This window comes from Ambystoma mexicanum, chromosome 3p (genome assembly GCF_040938575.1).
Source record: "Ambystoma mexicanum isolate Mex_15411 chromosome 3p, UKY_AmexF1_1, whole genome shotgun sequence".
NCBI classification, from domain to species: Eukaryota; Metazoa; Chordata; class Amphibia; order Caudata; family Ambystomatidae; genus Ambystoma; species Ambystoma mexicanum.
Window position 1 is genome coordinate 1206081387 of NC_090925.1, and position 25883 is coordinate 1206107269.

At 46.6% G+C, this 25883-nt stretch overlaps 1 protein-coding gene across 1 annotated transcript in view; it reads right to left on the bottom strand.

Annotated features, from left to right (window-relative positions):
• COL23A1 (collagen type XXIII alpha 1 chain) overlaps window positions 1-25883 on the bottom strand; it is a 395547-nt gene that overhangs the window by 81326 nt on the left and 288338 nt on the right. Inside the window, exons 14-17 of the mRNA XM_069652640.1 lie at window positions 11485-11583; window positions 2917-2961; window positions 2624-2704; window positions 1118-1180 (exon numbers count right to left, since the gene is read on the bottom strand). Of these exons, the coding sequence (XP_069508741.1) occupies window positions 1118-1180; window positions 2624-2704; window positions 2917-2961; window positions 11485-11583 (288 nt within the window). The remainder of the gene's footprint in view (window positions 1-1117; window positions 1181-2623; window positions 2705-2916; window positions 2962-11484; window positions 11584-25883) is intronic.

Below are 25883 nucleotides of genomic sequence, written 5' to 3' on the forward strand. Positions count from 1 at the left end.
GTGGATCGTCGAATTCCGCAAAGCCCCCCCCCCCCTGATTTTACCCCTGCTGACCCCTTGTATATGGGCTGAATGGGATTGTAGGTGGTGGTGTTATTTCCCATACAGAAAAGTGAAACATTGCCAGCTCCTACTTCAACTGGCAAAAATCGAACATTCCATCAAGCATCTCTCACACAAGCAGTCTCTGCTCACCCATCCACATGTCACCACATGCACTACATGCAGCAGCGTGTATGCAGCTCCAGGCAAGCACAGTGCAACCTCCCTCATGTGAACGCACCACTAGTCTCTAGTAGAGTTGTGGCTTATTCCAGGAGTGTGCATAAACTCCTGCTGGCTGCTGCTCCCTTCACATTTGAGGGCACTGGACGCTATTCCAGCTGATCTTTGGATCACCAGTTCAATTGAAAGCATTACATTTGTAGCTTTCCGGCTAAGGTTACGAGGGCCAGCAAGCAGGTTTCAGGTTCCGAGGGTGATACTCCTTCAGCGAGTCAAATCAATGAGGCAAGTCTACCTCAGGAAACAAAAGGATGGCATCGTAAACTGCGTAACCACTAGGTGATGTCACGGTGTGCTACAGAGCGGCATAGAGACCGAGCACTGTGTGACGTGGCAGGCCACATCGAGGTCAGGTTGTATGAGTTCACTTGATACTACTGCACTTGTCTGCCGAAGCTGTCATAAACTGGGGTATTGTGGGACACATGCTGGTAATGTTGCCGATTGGAGCAGCCAAGTTAGTCACTGGAAAAGGAAGTTGGGCACATCAATCTTGTTACGCTGCCAGACTGGTCATCTTGGTATTACAACAATGAGCATAGTGGCATTGCATGGATGAGCATTGTGGCATTGCAAGGATGAGCATTGTGGCATTGCAGGGATGAGCACTGTGGTTCTTCAGTGGCCAGAAGGGACAGTGAGAAAGGACCACCTTGTGGCCCCATAGTGGTGATACCATGGATAACTGTTACAAGCAGCCTGTGAATGCACATGTGTTGAAGTATCCCTCACGTCTCCATTTTCCTGCACAACATTTTAACCCTGTATAAACAGGAGTGGCCTGCAGAACAAGGTGTCACTCAACATTCGCTTCAGCCCATGGATCGCTTACCAGTGTCTCCTGCAGACCTGAAGGGCCATCTTCACCTTTCTCTCCCTTCGCTCCGTCGATTCCCTGCAGCAGACCAAGTGGACAAGAATTACAAGGAGATTGCTTAGAGGTGAGCCAAGGTTGTCACCAAAAGACTGTCTACATTTCCAATACAATGCCGGTGATTGTTAGCTCAGTAGCAGGGCACAGTCACGATTAGACTGTTCCCCACTGACAGCAGATCAGCGATTCCACCCCTCATCTATAGAGCCCGTGGGAACACAACAGCGACCTCACCATTTGAACATCCCTGCCATGGTATTGCAGCTTTCGAAAATTCACAAATAGCGATTAAAAGCTGAGAAACATATTATTTTTGTGATGAATGCTATTGTTGGGTACGGCTCCCACTTGAAGCGATCAGCAACCAATTGGTTTTCCAAATGCTATAGAATCCCTACTGTGACGTCACGGCAGAGGATTATGGAAGTCATGATCAACTGCTGTAACGTCCAGGAGGAGGGTCGTGGCGTTCTTCCTCCCTCCCTCATATACCCTGAGGCCCAAGGGAAGCCGAGAAATGCTTGCGCTCTCACTCAACCAGTGGCTCCCCTGACAGTGCGCGAGGCCCTGTGGTGGTAGTTTGCGCGAGTCACGGCCCACGCTGCCAACGGCCAAGCTGCCTTTGACAGGGCAAGGCTCGCGCCTCCCACAAACTGTCGGATTATGCCGCTCGCCCTGACAGAAAGGTACACCACGTGATGAGGGAGGCATTGTGGGTGCCAGTCTGTCAGGTGCACTTTATCTTCAGGTGGGGGTGGTTATACTAGAAAATCAGGGAGGCGTGTGCAGGTGGCCAAGTTTCACTCACCTAATGTATTGGTTGGGAGTGTTTCAAGCAAAAGTGAGGTGGAGGGGGGCTCAGGGCATCAGGTGCTCTTATTCAACATTGGGAGTTGGCATATGAGAGTAAAGCTCGAGACTACATCAGATATTACGTTGAACCTCTTGGTGGAATGTATCCCCGCAGTTGAAAGCTGCTCATCAGTAATTCCATGATCTTTATTCTGATTGACTCCGACAGGGTGTGAGAGCTGTTCCTTCAAATCGCTCCAAAGTTCTCCATATATTCACACTGCCACTCTTCCTCTCTTCCACCCATTAGCCATGACTTTCCCCATCACCCCATCATTCATAGCTTCACGCCTCTGCCACCCTGAAGGCTTTTGTTGCCACTATACTGGGCCTTACATAATGGGCGGATGTGCGGGTGCCAGCAGGGGTTACTGGGTGATCGGTGTCTCTCCTGCTGGCCACATCTCTTTGGTAGGTTACTTGACACAGGTGTTTCCATCAAAAAAGTAAGACTGCACCAAAGCACATCTTCAAGGCACACCTATTTCCTTTCCTGTCCTAATCTGAAATACTGGGTTCCCATTTCAGTTGAGGTTTGATGGATGCAAAGAAGTCGCCCATACAGAAGGCCAGAGCCAGGTGGCCACGCAGCCTGCGAGCAGGTAGACCTACCGGTGGGCCAGACAGCCCCATTTCTCCTCGCTCCCCCTTTGCCCCGGGTGGGCCAGCTTCTCCTTGATCGCCTTTCCATCCCTACAAAGAATAATTGGAACAAGTTTTCATAAATTCAAAGGTAGCTTTAAATGCATAAACCTAAATCCATAATCAGACACAGATTTTCTACTGAACTTTGCTGAATAGGTCACTGTCCACGGTTAATCAAGCACCAAAGGACCCACGCACATTAGAATAACTGAAAAACAAGGCGTGCGCAAGGGATCACAAAGAAGTGAGGTTACACGTACCTTCTCCCCATCAACTCCAGGAGGTCCAGGCAATCCGAGTTCCCCCTAAAGAAATCCAGACACCATGAGTCAACAGCACATCCTAAGGCACTTGCACAGGATACAGTGAAGCGGCGTGTTCTGTACACTCGGCATGTGGGGCAGAACGGATGTCAAAAGATACCCTAGACACAGTGCTTCACTTGTGGGTGTGTTTGCCGGGGCTCAGCCCTGGCACTTATTTCTGAGCCCCTGCACTTATTGTCTCAGACTGATATTGATTATGAAGTGACGATAGCCAGAGCATCCATCAAGTCCATTGAGAAGGTGTGAGCTGTAGTTTAACCCCAAATTTGTCAACACTGGGGAGCAGCTGTGGGTGGTGGCAGCGATGGTGGGCAACTTTCCGCCCGCAGTGTCACAAGCATGCTAGTAAATATTTGGGCCCTGGCACTCATTTTGTTACAAACTAGGCACTGCCTTTAAAGCAAAAGCAGCCATGAAAGATGGAAGCTATAGTTAAAGCTAGAGTCAATGTGGGTTCAGCGATGTTCAAGCATGTTGGCGAACGGGTCGACATTAGGGTAAATGTCGGCCAGTGAATTGTAAGCGCCCCATGAGTCTAAGGGCCCGATTCATGGAAGTCTTTTATAATGGCGCACTCCCATAGGAAAACGTTCCGTGAATCAGGCCCTATGAGTAGAAGGCCAGTTTTACCCATTGCTCCATAAAGCAATTGAACCCCTAACTCCTGAGTTCCCAACGCTTGCCTGACGCAGATGAACTTGCTCTCCCCGGCTTTGGAATCTCTGGGTGCCAGATTTGCGACCCAGATGCATACATACAACGCCAAAGCACCAGCAGCGCGCTAGCAGAAATATCAGACATGACATTTAGGTGTTAGCTTACCTGCTTAAAAAATCGCGATCCACTAAGGAAAATCATGCCTAAATGATTGAAGACGCTGCGACCGGTCCCTGCATCTATGATCATTTGCAAACCAGGTTTATCTGTGGTGTCTCCATCGCTGGTCATGGCTTAGCCAGGATATTTGAGAATGGTTTCCCTTAAGTACTAGCGATAAGAGACCATTTTAGTGAACATGCTACACATGCCACAGCTCCCCCCAGTAGCCACCCCTCTAAGTTCACCACCAACTCAGATCCACTGACCAAGGAATGTTGTGTATATGACAACCAATTTTCTGGAACAAAAATACATGCTTCCAGCCCGGCCTGATTGGGATTCCCACAATGCATTGCTCAGTAGCTCTGAACTTGAGGTGAAAACCCAGGTTGACGTTGCTCGGCATGAAAGTACTGCCCCTCCACGTGACCCAGAGCTGTGCATGCTTGTTCGTGCAGGGTCAAAGAGCAGGTTATGGAGCCGCCATCCTCTCAATAGGGAGTCAAAGTAGTGTCCATGAATCACTGGCGCGTGCATGGCCCCCGCATGGCCCCCTTTGACCTGCAGTTAATCTCACACAAATTAAGCCGTCGTTTTGTAATTAGCAAAAGGGGGCAGGAGTGGCACCGCCAAGGAGGCCCTCCTCTGTGCACAGCGTCCACAGTTCCTGATCTTAACTTCACATGACAATCACCAGGTGTGGCAACACTTTTCCAGGGAGCATCCTCCGGGGGTGCGAGGCAGCAGCTCCTTTTCTGCCGGTAGATAGATTTACACAAATTAAGAGGGAACTGCACTCCACTGACACCAGCGCGACCCACTAATGAGAAGATGGCAGCTGCCTAACATGCCCCCTCACCCTGCACTAACAAGCAGGCACAGCTGCAGGTGGTCAAATATCGCTTTGAACCTAAAGGGGCCAGTGAGAATTTTGGAGTGCAGTTTTCTTCACCTTTTGTGTAAATAGATCTCTTGGCAGAAACAGAATCCAGTGGCTAGCACCTTGTGAGGGTGCACCCTGGCTGCGTGGATGTCACACCTTGTGGTTTTCATTCTACATTGCAGAACTGTGGACACCGTCGTACCGTCGTCGTAAAAACCTAGGACTTTCACAAAGGCTTCATTGCAAACAACTTGGATATGACTGGAATGTTCTAAAGAAACTGCCAGGGCGCTGATGCACACAGAGTGCGCGTTTACATCAACAGTTTTTACATGTACACCTTTCTGTTGTTTAATGTTTACTAACTATGCAAGTTTGTATTCGAATTTGTTGTTGGTATGAGTGGTATTTTTAAGAACACATGATGGATGAATTTGTTGCCAAGGTTTTTTACACGAAATTGTGTATTGATTATTGCATCAAAATTGTTTTTATATATATATATTTGTATAATGGTAGTTTGAAGTCACAGAATGTGTTCCCTACTGCACACTACAATTGGGATCCAGCTTTTGGTGATTTTTTTGTATGCATGAGTCCGGGTTAAGACTGGACCAGCAGCACACATTTTTTAGTGTTGTTTTTCCAGGATTCCCCCTGTTTGTGAGTGGTATGCCCTATGCCCACCACCCCACCTCTCCCCAGTGGTACATTTGGGGAAAATTCATGAGTAATTAGGCATTGACAAAAATGTTTTGGGACTAAGCCCATCAATTTTCCCATAGAGAAAATGTGTCACCCTCTAGACACACAGGGCCTCATCACGAGTTGGGTGGTATTAGCCCTACTGCCAAACCCACTGGCGCTATTAGCGCCGGATCACAGGTTTGGCGGAACGGGCCCATTCAGGAATTCCCCATTCCCCATTGGGCTCAATGGGGAAATTTTGTGCTTTTACCGCCGGCAGATTTCCCACCGGCGGTAAACACGCCGAAAATCGGCAAATTCTCAGCGGAATTCCCCCCAGCTCAGAGCTGGGGGGAAATCAGCCAAAGCCGTGATTTTGCAGACCCTTAAATGCAGCGGTAACAGCGCTACTGCCACATTTAAGGGCTACCGCCAAACTCGTGATGAGGCCCACAGAGTGAAAACCGACAGACAGATTTGCGACAGATAAGAAACAAATTGGGCACAAAGCACAAAGTGGTGCAGATGTGCCTTTTGGTGGGTTGGTGTAAATCTGTTGATGTAGAAGGGAGGCGGGGGTTCCCTGATCAAACCAACATGTATATATCTCCCATGGTGCATTGCAGCACAGAGGCTTTTCTGAAGCGACAGGCTACAATTCTTTGCTGACAGAGCTCAAAACAGTACTTGGAGAACGAAAGGTAAGGGGAGAATTCACACACGTATGGCGGGTGAAAGAGGAGGGCTCACTTGGCAGATTGATAGTTTGGAGAGGGCTAGAGAGGCCCATTTCAACGCATTCATGTTTGTCTTTCCTCTGTAATATTGCAGAGTACCACAGTTAATAAGCGGGGACTGAAGTGCGTTACGGGAAGAAACAAGGAAAGAAAGTTATATAGTATTGGAAATTTATTTATATAATGTTGGAAATGTAGACTCCAAAGGAAGTAGCTCCCAAAATCCAAAAGCCCACAAAGACTCTGGACCGAAAGGGGGCAACAATTTTTTAAAGTGGGTCCCGGATGGGGATTACCTAGAAGGCAATTGAGATGAGGAAGTTGGTGAAGAACCAATAATCCTATCTTGGAACAGCAGAGGTTTTCATTCGATATTACATAAAGACAGAATTAATGTGTTAGAGAAGTGTGATGTGTTAGCCTTGCAGGAGACATGAGTGGAGAACTATCCCCTGAGGGACATAACATACTGACCAAACCCGAGACCCGTGGTGATGAAGGACGCCCGGTAGGCCGGTTATGTATAGGGGTTAAAGGCCACATCCTGATAAGTGAGCATGACATATTTGCGAGCTTACCATTTGTTATGAGTGCCATTACAGGGAATTTGGGCTCTATAGGAGAATGTTTACTTATTAATGTCTACTGTCGTCCGGGGGGGCGTAATGTGTCTATTATAGTAGAAATTAGAACTAACACTATTGAAGGCTGGATGCTGGAATCCCTTAAGGCAGAGGTGCTGATAGTTGGCGTCTTCAATGCTTATTGTGATCTAGCCACGAAAGAGATGGATAAATGGAATGATCTTGATGGGGAATTTGATACTATATTGCCCTCGAAGATGTGTAATTGTGGCAATAACCACAAGTTCCTAGAACAGGTTGTTGACGCAATTACCTGGTTAAAGTTATTCCAGAATTTCGGGATGGAGTATTTGGAGCCAGAGGCTGGTCAGTAAGGGAAACCACTTGGACTAATGGTAAGGTAAGCTATCGCCTTGACTATATGTTTGTTAGCAAAGGGTTAATGAAACAAATAGACCGATTTGAGCATATAGACACTACCCCGAGTGACCATAAAGCACTTAAATACAACCTAACTAGAAGGTCCCAGTATAAATGGCAGGCAGGAGATATCATGAACATTCGAAGTATCCAAGGGGGAAACAGCTTAATGTGGACAGAGCGGAATTTAGAAAATTTGTTTAATATATTGCCTGTAGATGGATCAGAAATTGCCCTTAGTGGTCTTGATGTGGTAAGCAACCTGTTGGGCATGATCCAAAAAACTAACTGTAGATCAAGGGTAAATCAAAATGGAGGGAAGAAGCATGATAATATATATGATAGTCAGATCAACGACAGAAAAAAGGGTGTTAAGGAAGATGTAAGGAACTTAAATAAGGAAGAACATATGGAAGAGAGGGTGAAACTACAAAAAATAACGACCATAAGGACAAAATATGAGAATTGGCAAAAAGCCCACAAACAGAGAGTTAATAACGCAAATTGGAGAATTATCTATGTACTATGTAAAACACATGACTCAAAGACATTTTGGTATCTATAACGGCCATACCTCTTGGAGGATGGAAATAGAGATACAAATGCAGTTGGACAGGAAGTATGGATAGAATACATCTCCCGACTCATTTATAAAGAGGAAAAGAAAAGTACTATATATGAAATGAGCTGGGACAGTAATGGACTTATATTCCCATACGACCTACAAAATATACTTAAAATGATAAATAAAATGAAATAATTTAGAGCTCCTGGGCCAGATGGGTTAGCGAACATAGTCATACAACTAACCCAAAAAAGTGGGCTTGGTTGTTGTTTCAACTTTTCTCCTCTCTATGGAAAAGGGAAAAGCCATATTTGTCCCCATTTTCAAAAAAGAGGACAGAATGTCCCCTGATAACTATTGTTTATTGCCAATGGCTGATAGCAGCTGTAAAATCTTCTGCTCATTAATTCTGAGAACTATTAATAAATGGAGCAAGGAGAATAAGATACTTTCTATACAACAAACTGGCTTCAGGCAAGAATATAGCACCCTTGATAATTTGGTCATGCTTAACCATATAATTCCAGATACTATGGATAATAAAGGTACTAAATTGTATGTGTGTTATGTTGACTATACAAAAGCCTTTGATAGCATCGATAGGCTGTGGAACAAATTGGCTAACTGGAGGATCTGTCTGGTGATTTTGCATTTCGTGAGAGATATGTATAGGGAAACTACAGTTACTATCTGCCTAGGTAAAGGTGCTGAATCCTCCCTGTCTATTAAAACTAATATGGGCTTGAAGCAGGGCTGTGTTACCGCCCCAGTATTTTACAATCACTATGTAGCCGATATGTGGGAAAGGTTTTCTAATCTAAATAATTTCCGACCTAAAGTTGGGAGAATGGTCATTAGTTGGCTGATGTACGTGGACGACACTGTGCTATTAGACAAAATGCCAGTGGGGCTGCAGCGGATGTTGAACACATTACAACAGTATTCCATAGATAATAATTTAAGCATCAGTGTTTAAAAAACTAAGATTATGGTGTTTGGGGGATTGAAAAGGAAAAAAGGTAATATTTCCTTCAAGTGGAAAATTGGCACAGAAGAAATAGAGGTGGTAGAAATGTACCCATATCTGGGTATGCCAACTATGAACAACCCCCCACGAGATTCTTACCATGATATGGTCGAATCGAAAGTGATTAAAAAGTGGAACATTCTGGGAGGCTACATGTCCACAAAAAGGGGCCACTCTGTAGAGGGCTTCCAAGAAATATATAAGTTGTATCATTCCTGGAGCATTAGATGCATTGGAATCGGTGGGACATAAGTATATTGAGAATCTAGGGAACATTGAAGGGAAGTTGTGGAACTCGGTGTTGGGACTACACAGATCCACACTAATTGAAGCAATAAGATGTGAATTGGGGCTCACTGCACTTGAAACGCTGTGGAAAATAAGGTGCTGCAAACTCTACGTGAAAATCGTGATGTCGGACAATGTGGAAGAGAGTTTGATGAGCGTAATTGGGAAAAGTTTAATCAAGAGAGAAAAGTTGAATGCTTACATGTGGAATTTGAAGAATACGGTACTATCATTTTTAAAAGCAATCCATGTAAGGCTTCCTACTAATGTGGGGGAAATTAGGACTATGCATAAAAAATTGAAAATGAAAGCCTTAGAATGGGATGTTAGTAATAATCTGACTAGCCTATATAAAAAGAAGCGATATGCAATGTGCTCGCTACAAGGGCTAAAACCTTCTAACCCAAGGAGTTATTTGCTGAAGGTTAGGAATAGGGAATTTGTGAGATTTATCACCCTGCTCCGGTACAATATTTTGCCTTACAATGAATACTTAGGGGTTTGGACTGGAATACCTAAAGAGGAAAGACTATGCATGCACTGCCGCAGGGAGGTTGAGTCTATTAGGCATTTGTTAACCGACTCTCATCATTTACAAGAGTGGTACTATAAGGGCTATATGGATCTTGTTAGTGATTTAAGAATGATTGTAACTGATCAGTTTTGGTCATCAATTTGTATGGCAGAAGTCATGGTATACATAGGAGCAGCTTTTTATATTTGGAAGGGAGTTGTGGTCATGCCACTTCGAGAAAGCTGGTGGTAGGATCGATAACTTTGTTAGCATAGTCTATTTAGTCAGTGGAGACTAGTTTAGGCTTCTTCTGTGAGGTCCCTAATACGTTTTTATTTATATTTTATGGATGTGATACAATGAAATGGTATTGCAAATTCTTTAAGGTATGATGTTGATTTTACTGAATTTCTACAACTGTTTTATAATTGCTGTATTATTGTGGTATTGATGTTGAGATATAATAATGAAATGATATAATATATATTTTTGGTACTTTGAAAATTTTGACATCTTGAAATGGTTAAATTGTGGAACGATTTATGTAAATATTTGAGTAAAGTGTATAAGGTCTTAATTAACCAATTTGCACTATAAATGGAAATAGAAAAAGGACTATGTCCCTTTTCCTATGGCGGCGGGCCACTTTTATTTTTCAGGAGAATGGGTTTGCACAATATGCACAGAGCTCATCTCCTCCAAAAAAATGTAACTATTTGCACCACCTGGGGTGCGACTATATGACTATCACTCCCAAGTCAGTTGGGGTGGGGGTACAGACATGGCCAGTAATGGCCCACAGCCCTCACTGAGTCCCTCACTTCGTTTGGGCCTACCTAGCATTGATTGGGCTGGCGGGCCGTTGTTGACCATGTCCACCCCCAACTCGCAGGTGATTGCCATAATCCTGTTGTTCAGTTATGGAATGCAAAAAGGAGCAAAGTGCCCACACCCAGGAAAGATGTCCTCTCCTATGGGCCGTTGTAGTCGGAGCCATCTAAGGATTCGATTCATTCCTAGACTTGGCAAGGCCATATTCCATACACTTACCCCCTGGCCTAACCTCAAGGGTGCATGTCCACTCACCGACACATGTATGGGGAGGTTAGTAATCGTCATTTATTAAGTACTTCAGAGACCCCCTCCTGTGTATCCCAATGAGTTTCTAAACAGGTGAGTGGAAAATGGCACATTTTAAAGCTCCTGCTTCCTGCTGCAAAGGCCACCAACTCTACAACCCATGGCCTGTTCCAAATTCTCCTGCTGGACTGCAGTAATGTTGCCTTGCTGCTCTCTGCCGGCTCGGCCTGCCTGCTGGGCACAACTGTTCGTTCTCCAGGGGGATCAGTGGTGGGAAAGGGGGCGCGGTTTCTTCTTCGTCACTTCGGATTTGACCCAGAGGAAGCATCGGGGGCCTGGAGCCGCCTGCATGGTGGCCACTGGCAAGCTGCCCATTCTTCGGTTATTCTGACACAAGCAGGCACTGGGGGTGTCATCACTCTTCACACACGTTCATGCACTTAGCCATCAAGGGACAGGTGTTCATAGCCAAAATCATTGACATGGTGGATGTTTTTCACATGCCTTTTTAATCATCCCTGAGTTTCTCATGCATTCCCCTAATGGGGAGCGCATGTCATTTATGGACACGGGACAAACCTTATGGTACGTAGACCAGGCACGAGGATGTCCATCCAATCAAGACAGGCATCCGCTAGGGGCCCCCAAATGGCTGGGTGTTTAAGGATGAGCCCATTTTGCCAGCATTTTCATCAGTAGACCCCTCAGCAATTGATGACTGGTCTACCTGTTGATGTGGATGTGCACAGGGTTGAAACCCACAGGCAGCCCAGGCCGGCCAGGCTCTGCAATCCAGTCCTATAATTCACCAAGCGGCACACGCCTACCCCAATTACCGAATTCAGGGGTGTATTGCTGAGGAGCACGCTACAGTACATGCAGGTTAATCAGAACAAACCTTGATTCCAGGGGTTCCGTCAAGGCCAGGCGGGCCCTGAGGTCCTTGAAGACCGGGCGGGCCCTGTGGGCCGGGCATTCCGGGGAGACCTGGAGGCCCCTGAGAGGAAGAAAAGAAGACTGGTGTCAGTTGGCATATGGATGGGCAGCCTTAACAACCACGCTTAATAGGTTCACACACATCTGCAGGGCACTCAAGACATCTTGGACAAGAAAGGGCGCCCAGACATCTTTGAGAAATTTGACCTGGGCCCTTTGTAGTAGGCATTCAAGTACCAACGCCTCTTCCATTTTTATTTGATACGATTTATCAGTAAAACCGTGTGCAGACAAGACAGGACACGTTTCTAATTTTAAACAGTTGTTAGAGTTTCTACTAAAACAAAATTGACAGCATGTACTCTTTCCATTTCATATGCACATGAGTGGCAAGTGAGGTGCAAGAAAGTTGGACTGGCTGCAATAAACTAAACGCTTGACTTCTGCTTAGATTTAACAACGTTTTATGCATTGTGCTGTAAATAGTAAAGGCTACATAAGCACAGAAAGCTGGGTAAGATTTGAATTGCATTAAAAAAAAGGACTTTGCTACTGCTCCCTGCATTTTGATGTGCATACATGCCCAGTACAAAGGAAAACAAATGTAGGCAACAAATAGTATCTTTGCCAAAGTGGTTACTATAGCAATAAAACCCGATCAAGTGGGCCAAATCGGGTTTTATTGCTATTAACACCCCGGATTTTCAATCCGAAAACCTGGTGTGCTGACATCAATTTAATTTTGTCTGAACAAACGGGACGCACTCACGGCATCCCGTTCATTCGAACCAAATACTTACCCAAGATGGCCACCATGGAGATGGAAGTCAGGGCTCCATATGGAGGCATTCTTCCACGGGGGCATGGGATTTGGCGGCAGCAGTGGCGCCGCCGGCAGAGGAATAAGTTAAGTGGAGTGGGAAGCAGTGGAGGGTTATGGGACTGAGACAGGCAGGAGGGAGAAGGAGCGGGGAAAATAGCAGGTTGGGTGTGAGCAGCCACCAGGTTGTTTGGAACACGGGCTTGGAAATTTAGGCCACGATCTGAGCAACCTCATTGGCTGTGGCGCCCGCCCTGGGTGCTAATACATGCTAGGAACTGAAGAGCTGAAGTGGCCAGAACAGAACTCAGTTCGTAGGAAAGTGTTCGAGCAGTTGTCTTTCCACAAGCATCTTAGTGTTTCAGTCAGTTAACATCATCACAATAATGCATTTAAAATACAAAATAGAATTGAAAATAAAATAGAACACGGTAGTTGGAATAACATTAAAAAAAAAAAATAAAATCATAAGCCTGCTTATGGTGATTTTGTGAAATAAGATGGCTGCTTTCAGGAAAAGGAATCGTGATGATCCTTTGTGAATGACCGGACACCAAAAGCCTACAGTTCAAACAGAATGCTGTATTTGATTACTACCTACACAGTAGAAAAAAATCACAAGTTTGCGGTCGAATTTCTTCATTCCAGCAGCTTCCACCAATCTAAAAAGCACACGTTTCCTTCCTTAAAGCATGAATTTGCCTCGGTCGTAGGTGGTGTGCTCTCACCTTTACAGGGCAGCCAGGGCACCAGAAACGGTTTCATCCGGTGGGAGGCCAGGGAAGTGGCTGATAAAAACCTGTGTGGCTTCTTGGGTACCCCCGTGGTCATGATGCGTGCCAACACAACAAGCACAGAACACTCATGGCTGAAGAAGGGAGCGGTGAGGACACCGACCCATGGATCACTGGGAGCAGTGGAGCCCCCGAGGGGACTAGCCATTCCATTCATCAACTTCTTCCGGACGCCCTGAGCCCTGGGCAGGCAGATATAGGATGAAGGATAGCAACGTGGTGTGGCACTGGGACCTAATGGGGTCTCGTGGATCCCAGTATCACCGGGGCACTATACATCTGGGCAGGAGAGCAAATGTTGAGAGGAAAGAGGGCACGCGCCTAATGGTTTAGTGTTGGAAGTGTCGGAGAGCTGGTGCTCAAATGTATTGCGTCCCCGCTAAGAGAAACTCCTTCTCCCAGTGCTTTCCCTACCCTGCCTGCAAGGGGTGCCATGTGTAGCCCACACTAAGAATGCCACCCCATATCTGGCCACATTTTCAGCATTCTGCACACCTACTTCATTTTCTGTTCCATCAGTGCCCCACAGGATACCACATACAAGGGTGTGACATAGGAGCATTCGGCCCAAACCCAAAAGCTCTGTGTATGCTCTGGATAAACAACCCGAAAGGCTCATGGGATCCAGAAGTGACCAGACTGGCCTCTTGGCCACCTGCATAGAGTTCAACAGTAAAACAACAGACTATAGAGCAGCGTCCAGGACCAAGTGTCCGAGGAAAGCTGTGAAGATTGTGAGGGGTCCATGGAAGTGCCATAGTCTCAATTACACGCCCAGGCCCCTTCAGGTGTCACTGCGTCTGACGTAGATTCCTACCACAGCGTCCATTCCCCCCATGCTGTGGCCGGCCCTTTCCAGATCCCAGAAATGGCACTCCGGGCTCAGAATTGTGCGCTGTGCCTCACGCGCCATCATGCAGCCTGCTCTTCAGAGCAAATGTCCGCGCACTGTCCTCGCTGACATTCTAGGAAGACAATCTAACATCTATTAACTTTACGCCTTCATTCCGGTAAAATGCTGTGTCTTAACACTGTTCCACACTGTCTCATCACCAATCCTAAAAGACCTTTTCTCCGCTCTTTATTATCGCAGCACTTCCTTGAAGGTAACCTGAGCTTGTACTGCAGTTCTGCACTTCACTCCCAATAAAGTTGCATCATGTGCCCCTATTGCAGTGAAAGCAACCTCATCAAGGAGATGTGTTTATGAAATGAGCCGCCATTGCACCTCTTTGACAGACCATAATATGTTGTGCTCGCGCCTAGCATTCTCATAATACCGTGGCCATAGCCCTAAGTGCGGTCCCATTGTTGATATTAAACCACCAACTTGCCCAGAATGCTGTCCTTCGAAGCAAACGCTTCATTGAACACAATGGCCCTGGGCCAGGGAAACCCTGTTCCAGTGCCACATTGGAATGTCATGCAAGCCCCACTTGGAGAACTTTAAGAGCTCTCAGCATTTCGAACAGATTGTGTAGTCTGACAGTAGCCCAGAACACTAAGCGCCTGGCCCAAAGACCAGAGTACAGAGGATCCTGGATGAGTGACACCTCTACGCCCCACCCTCCTTCCCTCGCCTTCCCTTCTACGCATTGTGAGCTTCATCATCACAACCGCATCATTACACGTTTTAGAGCAATGCATAAGATAGGGTTGCCATGGATTCCTTTCCCCACACCCCCTCCAGCACGCCAGACTACCCAGGATACAGTGCGACCGGTTGATTCGGATATGCTCACTACCAGAACCACATTTCTTTTTTTAAAGTAAATTTGCTTTTCTATTTCTTTCTGTGTCTCTCCCCCCTCCTGCCTCCCACACCTTATTCCCCCTAAATTATTTAAATTACATGATTGATGGGTGATGGCAACAAATAGAGATTAGACAGTATTTGAAGTGTTCTGTTGCAGTAGCACATGGCAGTTCCAACTGTCACACTTGGGGACTTCATTGGTGACCTTGAACTTGAGGGCAGCCAGATCATTGTTGTCTGGTGTACTTTTGAAATGTCATGGGTCTCCTGGAGCTGTAGATTCCGATCCTCTGGCTTCCCGTCCTCCATTATGGGTAGAAACTACTCTACAGGGTTTCCAGCCCGACGTGCTCTTGTACGCTAGGCCTTGGCAAAGGCGACCCCTCAGGTTGGATAGCAGTGAAAAGATCCCCAGAACACTCAGAGGCTGGCACCAGGCAGGCTGTCACCGACATACTCTTTGTTGCTCCCTCTCGGACCTATGGACTCCCCATATGGTCTCAGTCCTCTCCCATCTCTTTTCTTCACCCATTAATGGTGAACCAGATGAGAAGTACTCTTGGCACCCTTCCCATCCTCTAGTTGCATCATTAATGTCCACCAGAATGGCACTATCATGGCTCTCTGTTCTCAGCCCAACCTCCTCCATCTTGATAGGTGTCTCCCATCTAGTATCAACTTCCTCCCTTCTCCTGCCTCTCCTCCTCCTGCCACCCCCTGACCTCTTCGCCACCACGGACTGGTGTACCCCATCCCTGTACCCCTCCTCAGAAGACATTAAAAGATGGAAACCAGCTTCACTTAGCTTCTCTCAAGTCTTGCTCTTCCGTTTAACACTCCTCTGACATCTGTCACCTCCTTGAAGACTTTGACCATGACGTCCTCGCTCTCACTGAAATGTAGTTCACTGCCAGCTCTGTCATTGTTTTTTAAACACTCCTCCTTGAGGGTTACAAGATCCTCTCTAACCCCAGGCCTAATCGATCTAGAGGTGGAGTGACCCTGATCTTCCCTGAATGGATCCCTGCCACTATCGTACCCACTCAATTTTACTCTTCCTTCAAATGCCTCATCTGAAGGCTTGGCCTCTCTCCTATCCTCTCGCTTACTCTCGCCACAATCTATAGGACCCCTGGTCTGGTCTCCCTCTTCCTTTCATAGTGGGCTGACCTCATCTCTTAATCTCATGGTCACTACCTCCAAGCTTCTCCTCCTCAGAGACTTCAATATTCACCTTGTCTCTTCTGATGCGGCCAATGGACTCTTCCGCAGCCTCTGTGACTCTCTTTCCCTAATAATTCTTCTCTCCGGTCCGACCCACTCAGTCAGACACACCTTGGATACACCAACAACATGGCTGAACTGTTCAGAATCTGCAAGAAACACGCCAATCCTACTGCAGTCTCCACTTCTCCTCTTATAGCCCCAGCCCACTGCACTGGGTTCCCACTGCACAACCAAAACTTAGGACATCCTGTACTCACTCTTCTCTACTCCCCTTCTCCTCCTCCCTCACCCACTCTAAGGCCTCTCTCGGCCCCCCTCTCCTCTTCCCTCTTACTCTCTTTCTTCTCGCCCATAGCACCGGGTGAGGTCTCTAAATTAGTCCTCTCTATGAAAGTCTCCCCCAAACATGTGCTTCCCTGATCCTCCAGAATGATCAAGGACAGCATTGCCTCCCTTGCTCCTGCCTTCACTGATTTCTGCAATCACTCATTTGCCACTGGCTCCTTTCCACTACCCCTCAAGCACTCCCTTGTGCACTCACTACTTAAACTGCCTTCTGCTGACCCTTTCTGCCTAACTACCGGCCTATCTCCATTACCCCCTTCCTGGGAAAACTCTTGTAGAAGTTGGTCATCTCCCAACTGATGCACTACACTGAATCTGTTGTCTGTCTCCATGACCACCAGTCTGGCTTCAGAGCAGCCAGAGGCAAAGAAACGGCTCTCCTGAACACCTCTGACGACTTGCTCTCAAACCTCGATTCCAACTCGCCTTCCGTTCCCATTCTTCTTGATCTTTCCTCTGCCTTTGATACGGTCAATTATGCCACCTGCACAAATCACCTCTGTGATACCCTTGGCATCACGGACCTGGCACTGGACTGGTTGACGTGAAGTGATCCTCCCCTCCGCACGCCACACACTTCTGTACCAGGGCGGGGCACGTGCCTTCATGTGGGTATTCCTAGCCATACCAGTAGCACATCTTGTCCAACTTCCTGGCACCATCCCCTTGCGTGGGTGACATTTTCAGGACAGACTCGCAATCCTTGGTTGCCCGGGAAGATCTTCAATTTTCCCATGTTGAGGACTTGAAGGGAGATGGTGGAGTCCGATCTGGCCATGGCCAGTATTTCGTCCAGGGACCTCTGTCTTTGTAGTAGCTTCTTGCGGAATTCCAAAGATTCACACCCGGATATTACCTGTGACCTAAGTGCCTCCTCATTGGAGTATTGGTGAAAGGCGCAATGTTTCATGAGAAATCGTAGTCTCATGACAAAGTTAACAAGGGGTTCCCCTGCTTCTTGTGTCGTTGTGTGAAATATGTGATGTTCGTAGTCAACGTTGGTGTGTGGGGCAAAGTATGTGGACAAGAAATCTTGGATTACTTGAAATGTTTTCTTTTCCTTCACTTGCTCATATAGAATGTTGCAGACTGCTGGCCCCACTGTCAGAGTCAGCAAGTTTTTCTTTCATCATCTGCGTATCTCATTGCCCCTATATATACCTTGAAGTCTTTTGACCATCAAACCCACCGCGGCCCAGATCGCTTGTGTCCATCAGGTCAAATGCCACCGGGACCTGCCATGCGATGGTCTCACTCTGAGCCATCTGGAATGTCTCTGAGGGGCGCAGGGATACTGTGGCTGGGATGTCTCCTACCCGGACATGGTTGCGTAGCCTCCCAGTCTCACACTGCTGAGAGACCCCCTTGGTATGGTGTCCGTCACGTCGTGGGCGACTACAGAGGGGAGACTGTGTGTCTTCTCCGGTGCAAAGTGCGCATTGACCTGGGGTTGGGACCGGCGTCTTGACTGGCCTGACTGGCCCCGATCCGCCTGCGATATCACTGCCGCCGCCCAGGCATTGTTTAGATGCGTGGTGCGAACTTGGCTCTTGCAGGCACTCCTCTCCGTACCCAAGTGCGAGTCCCTGCGTCACCAATGTGATTACCATGGAACGCCGTCATGCGCAGCATGCAAATACATCAATGTGGTTATCTAGCCCGTCGCCCGTAGGATGGGTCGGGCCCTGCAAGGAGGAGACCTGAGACAGGCATCTTGTTACTTCTCTTTATTCTTTACAACAAAAGACTTCCCATCCTCTCTGTCACTTCCCCCTTCCTCCCCGCACCCCAACTGAACCCCTCTCACACAACGAGGCCAACTGCCTCAATAGCAAAGTGACATGGTGTGGCATAAAAGGTCAATGGGATCAGTGGTCGAAGTGTAAAAAACTAAGTAGTGGACCTATGTCTCAATCCCTTGTGGTCTGCCCCCGCTCTGACGCTTTCCACAAACCCCATTGCCACGCCCCCTCCCACACACAATCCAAATCCCCAAACAAGCACACCTGTTGTTTAAGGGAATGTTCAGTAACTGCAGGTTTCATCTCCTTCCTACACCTTTATTTGAAAACTAAGCCGACGTATAGGAGCAGTAAAACTTCAAAAATAAAGGTCGAGGAGCACCACTCCCAACCACGTCAACCACTCAGTGGGATTCTATCTGGGTTCTTGTATTGCGCCACTAACCCATAGGCCTCAGGGTGCGCACGGGAGAGAGAAAAAAAGGCAAACAACATATATACAAACAGTCTGAAGTAAGAAGACAAAGAGAGCCAGCATCCTCATACAGGCCAACAAGAAACAGCAGTGGGTGTTACAAGATGGCAATGTAGGGGTGGGTGTCAGACGACATTTTAAAGAAAAGTTACCCATGCCCTACATCAAAAAGGAATGTTTTTAACGTTCTTGAAAATGGTTATTGAGTTGCTTTCAGTCAGATATTGGGGCATTGAGTTCCATAATGCAGGAGCTCAGAGATTAAAGCTGGCACCACTGATTTTCTTCAGTGAGGACAAGGGTTAAACCAGAGAAGTGTTACAACTGGAACGCAGTAAGCGTCCAATGGGTTTCTTTTTTAATCCTAGCAATAAGGTCTGATGGAGCAGCACCCCGAAGGCATTTGAACAGGAAGGATAGACCCTTGTGCTGCAACCGCTGCTGAACAGGCAGCCAGTGCAGGATGCGCCTGGCCTCAGAGACATGCACGTTACGTTTGAGACCAAGCACAGCACGTACAGCACAATTCTGGACCACCTGTAAGGATTTAAGATTGGCCTGGGAAGTACCAATCAAAAGGCTGTTACAATAATCCAGTTTACAGTTCACAATCGCTGCTGCAATCAGTGCAAGACTTTCTTTTAGCAGATACGCCGTATCTGCCAAAAAAGCTGAAAACAGAAATGGAATTTTAGTGGCTTTTAAAGAAACACGGCTCCGTTACTCACCCTCCCCAGAAGGCCACACTAATTATGATATATTAAGAAGAAAAGAATGCCTTCAAGATTGTGACAGAACGGCATTCCCCCAGCTAATGTTGCAGACTCTGAAACATTCTCTTGGCAGATGCTGTTGCTTTACCACGAGGACATTTCTAAACAAAACAAACTTGTTTTCATTTGAATGTAAGAATGACAGATATTCCGCATCTTTCTGGGGTCTTGTGGTTTCCACATCAGTCTACAGAGGCCGACGTGCGAAACGATCCCATTTCTATTTCTGACCTTTCGAGAATACCAACGCTTCCCTCTAAACCTGCGCAGTAAAGGCGCGGTCTCCTGTAAATCACAGACGCTAACCGGGTGCGCCCATAGGAAAGACGGTGTAATATGCCCAGCAAACACGTTATATATGCCGAACCTAGCTTTAAAGTGAAGGGCCTGCAATGCGAGGATACTTGGGAGGGTGGTGGGGGGCGGGGGGAATACATGCAGTGAACTAATGCAGTGTCTAATCACTATCAGTTCCGTCCGTTCTCGTGTCCTTGTTTCTGCGCCCCGAGGCTCGCGAGCTACCGGCGCAATATAAATATTAAATAAATAAATAAAATAAATAACTGTAGCGGACACTGAGGATTGTATATTCGAGCAGCTCGGCCCCAGGGAGTGCTATCAGAATTCTGGGCGCTGCGGAGCCATGAGGCTATGGATGAGTGGCATTATTTAAACATACACCTGAGGCGTCTTGCAGTTTCCATCATATTCCCCCTGGCAATGCTTTACTCATCATGACATGTTGGCCCCCACCTCCACCGTCAGCAGAGCACCTCCACTCTGGTGTGTTAATCTGACCTGTCCCAGAGAGCATGCACTCCCATCGCAATCCTTGGTTCACTTGGTCCTGACCATCCCTGGTTTTATGTTTCAAGTCACCCCCTTCCTGCCCCAAATACCTGGTGCTGTGTTTGCTGCATCCCTGTTTGTCCAGGTGGATAGCGCAAAGGCTAAGCGCTGGCCTTTCACATGGGGCAGCCTGCACTGGGCAATTTGACTCCTACGGCAGGGCTAACTCAGCCCTTCCTCCTTCCGAGGTCCATCAATTGAGTGCCATTAAATGAGATAATAACGTCAATCATTACAGCTCTTAGAAGCAGGAGGAATCCAGTATGAGGCGCTGTATGAGAACACACATTGGCACTCACTATAACTCTGGCGGTAGCCGTGCCTTTATTAAGGGCACGGCTGCCGCCGGAGTTGTTTTTTTCCGGCACCTGCGAATGGGCAGTAACCGGGTCATGCCGAGTTTGGCGGACCGGTAATTACCCATTGTGGGTGCCGTTATGGCGGGCCTCCCGATCCCCATTCTGATAGGGCAGAATGGGGGTCGGGAGCATGGTTGCATGGGCACCGTTTATAACGGTGCCGGTGCAATCATGAGTTCTGCTCGCGGGTTTCGGTATGCACGCCTGGTCAGACCGGCGAACAGAACTCGTAGTGTGATGGAGAGGTAACAACGGCGGCGGAAGCACTACCGGCGCCGTTGTTGCCTTGCCGCCACACTCATAATGAGGCCCATTATTTTTAGTTCACCCCTTTAGTACTGCCTCCATTCCGGCCAGGCACGGTGGTTGTGCCTTGTAAATGTGTCAGTTAAAATGTACTTTGAACCTCAAGGGGGAGCGGCAAGCCTCTGCGCCCATGTTGGAGGTTTCATGAAGCAAATGCTTCTTTAACTCATTAAATGTGTGCTTTGCAGCGTTCTGCTGACATCCGCCCGTCCACTCCCTCTCACCTTGCAGTATACAGCAGCCCATACCTCGGCTATATTAGTACCTTGCTGAAAATGCTTAATAGCATTTTATTAAGTGGTTATTTAGGGTTTCAGCTCCCAGCTGGCTGCCTTTCTTTCTTCTGCCATTCAGAGACCAATAAACCTTCCCTATGCTAATCTGCAGCTAATCATTCACTCCCACAGTTGCTTTATCTAGGATTTTGCCATGACTGATGTCCCAAGATGGGGCTGATGTTATGCACTTATTCCATGAGGAAGCATCAGTCTTCACAAACGAAAGGCCTTGTCACTTTAAATGTGTACTTGCCGGCTAAAGACAGACCTCTTTAAAAGGTGTTAACTTATCACTGACGTGTTTTACCCTGCTTTAAACTACTAGGTGTAGGGAAGTGAATATGCTCGCATATTACTGAAGTCCCAGGTGTGGCACAAATTATGATTATAAGGCCTTGCAAAAAGACTTTCACTGAAATATAAAATCTGGGTTAAATCGGAGTGACCCAAATTATTGCAGAAAGACTCTGAGCGTATGTTAGCGGCCCTTGCGTGGGACCAATCTAGCCATTTCTGGAAACTTATGTGCATCTAGTTCGGATCGAGGTGCTCAGATCTACGTGCTTTTATTTATTTTATTTAGTGGGTATTTATAATGTGCCCCATGAAAAAAGAGCAGAGCACTTTAAAATGGTGGATGTCCCCCTAGAAGGGAATCCCTTCCCGCCAGACTGGAGTTCTCAAAGGAGGATACGTTGGTAGTTATCCACCACATTCAAACTTGCAGAACTGCAGGCCCGGTTGGACTTTCTAATCTTAAACTAAAAGAAAACCCAAATCTTTGGGTTTGCCTTTTGTTCTATCTATTTGAGCAAATAATCCCTAACCGCTGGACCCCATTTCTCCTTTAGTTCCGATTTTTAAAAAGGGGGACAGGAGCGGGCCAAAAAATGATCGAACCATTGGTCTACTCAACGTTTCGAGTCAAGTATTCTCTGCCCTTCTACTGGGGCATTTACAATTTTGGGATAAGCTCTTTGCTTGGTGTGACCCTGGGCAGTCCAGTTTTAGATAAGGGCTGGGAACAGCCTTGAATGGTGTTATTTTATTTCTCCTTCAAGAGAGTTTTAGTAAAAAGAGACAGCCTCTGTATTTGGCCTTCGTCAATCTGACGGTGGCCTTTGAGAGTTTCTCGTACTAGATGATGGGAGAAATTGTTGAATTGGGGCTGCCCACTGGCATTAGTATCAATTTTAAAATACTTGCATTCAGATACTACTTTTCAGCGTCGCATGAACATGGAGGTACATAGGAGTACAGTAATAGAAGCTGCAAGGGGATTAAGACAGGGGTGCGTTCTAGCACCATTCATTTTTAATACGTTAATTTCAGATTAAAGTACTGCATTCTTTGAGACCAAATCTTTTCCGCTAAGGTTGGGAGCCCAGCCAGTCTCTCTCGGTTAGTACACGCGGGCGATCTGGTTCTTTTAAACTTCTGTCCTATTGGACTTCAGAGGCAGTTAAGGGATTATCAATGATACATAAATCATAATAATTTTGAAATGAATATGCCTAAAACTAATGTCTTAGTCTTTTAAAAAAAGAACATGAAGAAATTGAATTTCGCATGTTACCTAAACAGTGAAAAACTAACAGTTGTAGTCAAGATGACCTATTTGGGTTACTTCCCGTCAACTAATAACAAAAAGAGGTTTCAAATAGGACTGTTCTCCAAGGCAAGAACCGTAGCCACCCAAGCAAAAGGAGTGCATAAAACAGATGGACACTATTCCATTGTACCTCTTGTAAAATTTTACAAAGCAAAGATTGTCCCTACTCTAACCTATGGTGCGGAGAATATGTATGGGGAAAGGAAACAATATCTTGTGGTCTAGAATTGAGGATATCTGCTTGAAATATGTGGCAAGTTTTCCAAAGGGTCTGCCAGTTCAGACAATTTCCTTTTGCGAAAAAGCAGAGGGTTTGTTTGTTTGTTTGTTTGTTTGTTTGTTTTTATTATTTATAATGCGCGAGCGTACCCGGGGTATCAAGGCGCAGCCTTTACAAGAATATTCGAAACGTAGTTACAGTACACAGAAAATACATAATACAAGAATAAAGTACACCAATGTTATATACAAATCAGTAGTAGGCCAGCAGGCCGTTATATACAGGTGATTATATACAGGTAAATAGGAGGCACACGGGCAGGTAAGCAAGAGGGCACAAGTGGTTTCCATATGCAGTAGGCGCTAGGCGCTTCAAATTTAATGGGTCTCACGTTTCAACCATGCGATTACCAGTGAGCGGAAATTCTGGTAGGGAATGTCAATTCTAAGGTTTGGAGGCAAGGAGTTCCACAACAAAGCAGCTTTTACTGGGAAGCTGTTGCCCCCTATGGTGGCCCGTTTGTAATAGGGAACAGATAGACAATTTCTGTATGCGGTTCTGGTGGGTCTTAAAGAAGACTGTCGGTTGAATCTGTTGATCAGGTAAGTTGGGGCGGCATTGTTCAAGGATTTATGAATGAGTGATGCCGTTTTTAAAAGGATTTTATCTTCAGTGGCTAGCCAATTGTTTTGTTGGCTGGGATTTGTAATGTGTTCCCTTCTGGAAATGCCCAGAGCTGCTTTTAAAGCATTGTTCTGAAGGGTTTGCAGTTTGCTGGTGGTAGCCTTGGTGGATCTCAGATAAAGGGAATTACAGTAGTCAAGACGAGACAAAATAAGAGCTCTGGCGAGTGTCAGGCAACTAGAATCCGACAGGAAGGGTTTGGCTGCGCGGATTAATTTGCATGTGTAGGCCGTGGAGGATGCAAGGGAGCTCAGTTGTCTTTTGAAGGAAAAATTGGAATCTAGGTAGAATCCCAGTGTTTTGACCTCCTGTCCAACTTTGATGTTGTTTCCGTCAATCATGAAGGAATTGTAAGCTGGGCCAAGTTTCTTTATATTAAGTGTAGTACCTAGGATAATGAGTTCTGTTTTATCATCATTCAGTCATAGTCCATGAGTGGCCATCCATGCCTGGATGATGATGTACACCCTATTTAACAAGGCCGAATCCTTTCCATAATCTCCAGAAAGCGGAAGGAGGATCTGGGTATCATCTGCATAATTAGTGTAGGTGACACCGAGATGATCCAAATCATCGAAAAGGGGCTTGGTAAATATGTTGTACAGTGTGGGGGAGACACACGAGCCCTGGGGAACACCGCAGGTGATAGGAATGGGGTCTGCTGCGGCCATGGGAGAGAAGACCCTCATGTTCCTACCGTTGAGGATGGATGTGATCCAATTGATGGCCTCTGTTGAGAAGTGAGCTGCAGTATGGAGATGTGAACATAGGACAGAATGATCGACCAGGTCGAAAGCAGCAGATAGGTCAAGGAGAAGGAGTAAGGCAGCTTGCCCGTTGTCTCTGATCGAATCAATCTGGGTTTTTAGGTCAATGAGAGCGGTTTCCGTCCCGTGTTGGGGCCGGAACCCAGACTGTCCAGATCCTAGGAGGTTGTGTTCTTCCAGGTGCTTCTGTATTTGAACATAGGCCACCTTGTCCAGAATTTTTAGGCGAGAGGGAACGGTCGTTATAGGTCGGTAGTTGGTGGGTATGGCAGGGTCGAGAGTAGGTTTTTTCAGTAATGGGAGTACCCAAGATTGTTTTAAATTAGTGGGGATAGATCCAGTGGCGAAGGAGGCATTGATAAATTTTGTGATGAAAGGGGAGAGGTCCCGGGAAGCATCCTTGATGAGCTGAGCAGGGCGCAGGTCTCCCTGGCAGTTGGACGGTTTCAAAGATAGGATGATTTTTCCACTTCCAGAGTATTGACTTTGGTGAACTGGAAGCGGGCTAGGTCGGTAAGCATAGGTTTGTCGTGAGTTTTTAAGTTGAGTGTGTTATTCAGGGAGGCTCTTTTGCTGGAAAGTTTACTTTGAAGAGTGACAATCTTATTAGCTAGGGCATTTTGAATATCTGAGCACCAGTTTTTATCTTTGGTACAGGTGTCAGGGGGTGCTATGGGGGTTTCTATTTCTTTAAGGATTTTAAAGAGTTCTTTCATGTTCGATTTGGCTTTGGATATACGGGAGTCAAATGAGGTTCTTTGGCCAGGTAGATTTCTTTCTTGTACAATGCTGCTAATTTGGAGAGTTTGAGTTTGTTTGAGTCTGAAGGGTTTTTTTTCCAAATGGCCTCACAACTTCTTTTTTGCTGCCTTAAGTTTTTGAGGAATGGTGTATACCATTTGTTGAGGTGTGTTTTTGGTTTGCTTGATCGGAGTTTGAGTGGGGCGATGTGGTCCATCGCGGTGGCCATAACCTTGTTATATTCTTCGACCAAGGACTCAGGGTTCAGGTCGTCTGGCAATGTGTTGAGAGTGGGAAGTAGATTAGGGATAAGTCTTTCTACTGTAATGTTTCTCTTGTTTCTGGTAAGGGTAGGTGGGGCCTTAATGATAGGCGGGGTGTTGGTCTATCAGTGGAAAGCATGAATGAAATCAGATGGTGGTCAGTCCAGGCTAAAGGTGAGATGTTTGTAATATTCGCTAGGCAGTATAGGGTGTTTCACAACCTAGCCCCCGGGGATCCCGCACTTAGGTGGCCAGGGAAAGGCGATCGCTTTTGGATCCTGACCCTGGCGGTGGACAAGGCGAGGGAGGATCACCTCGGTAGAGGGTCCTCAGAGTGGGGAAGAAGCACC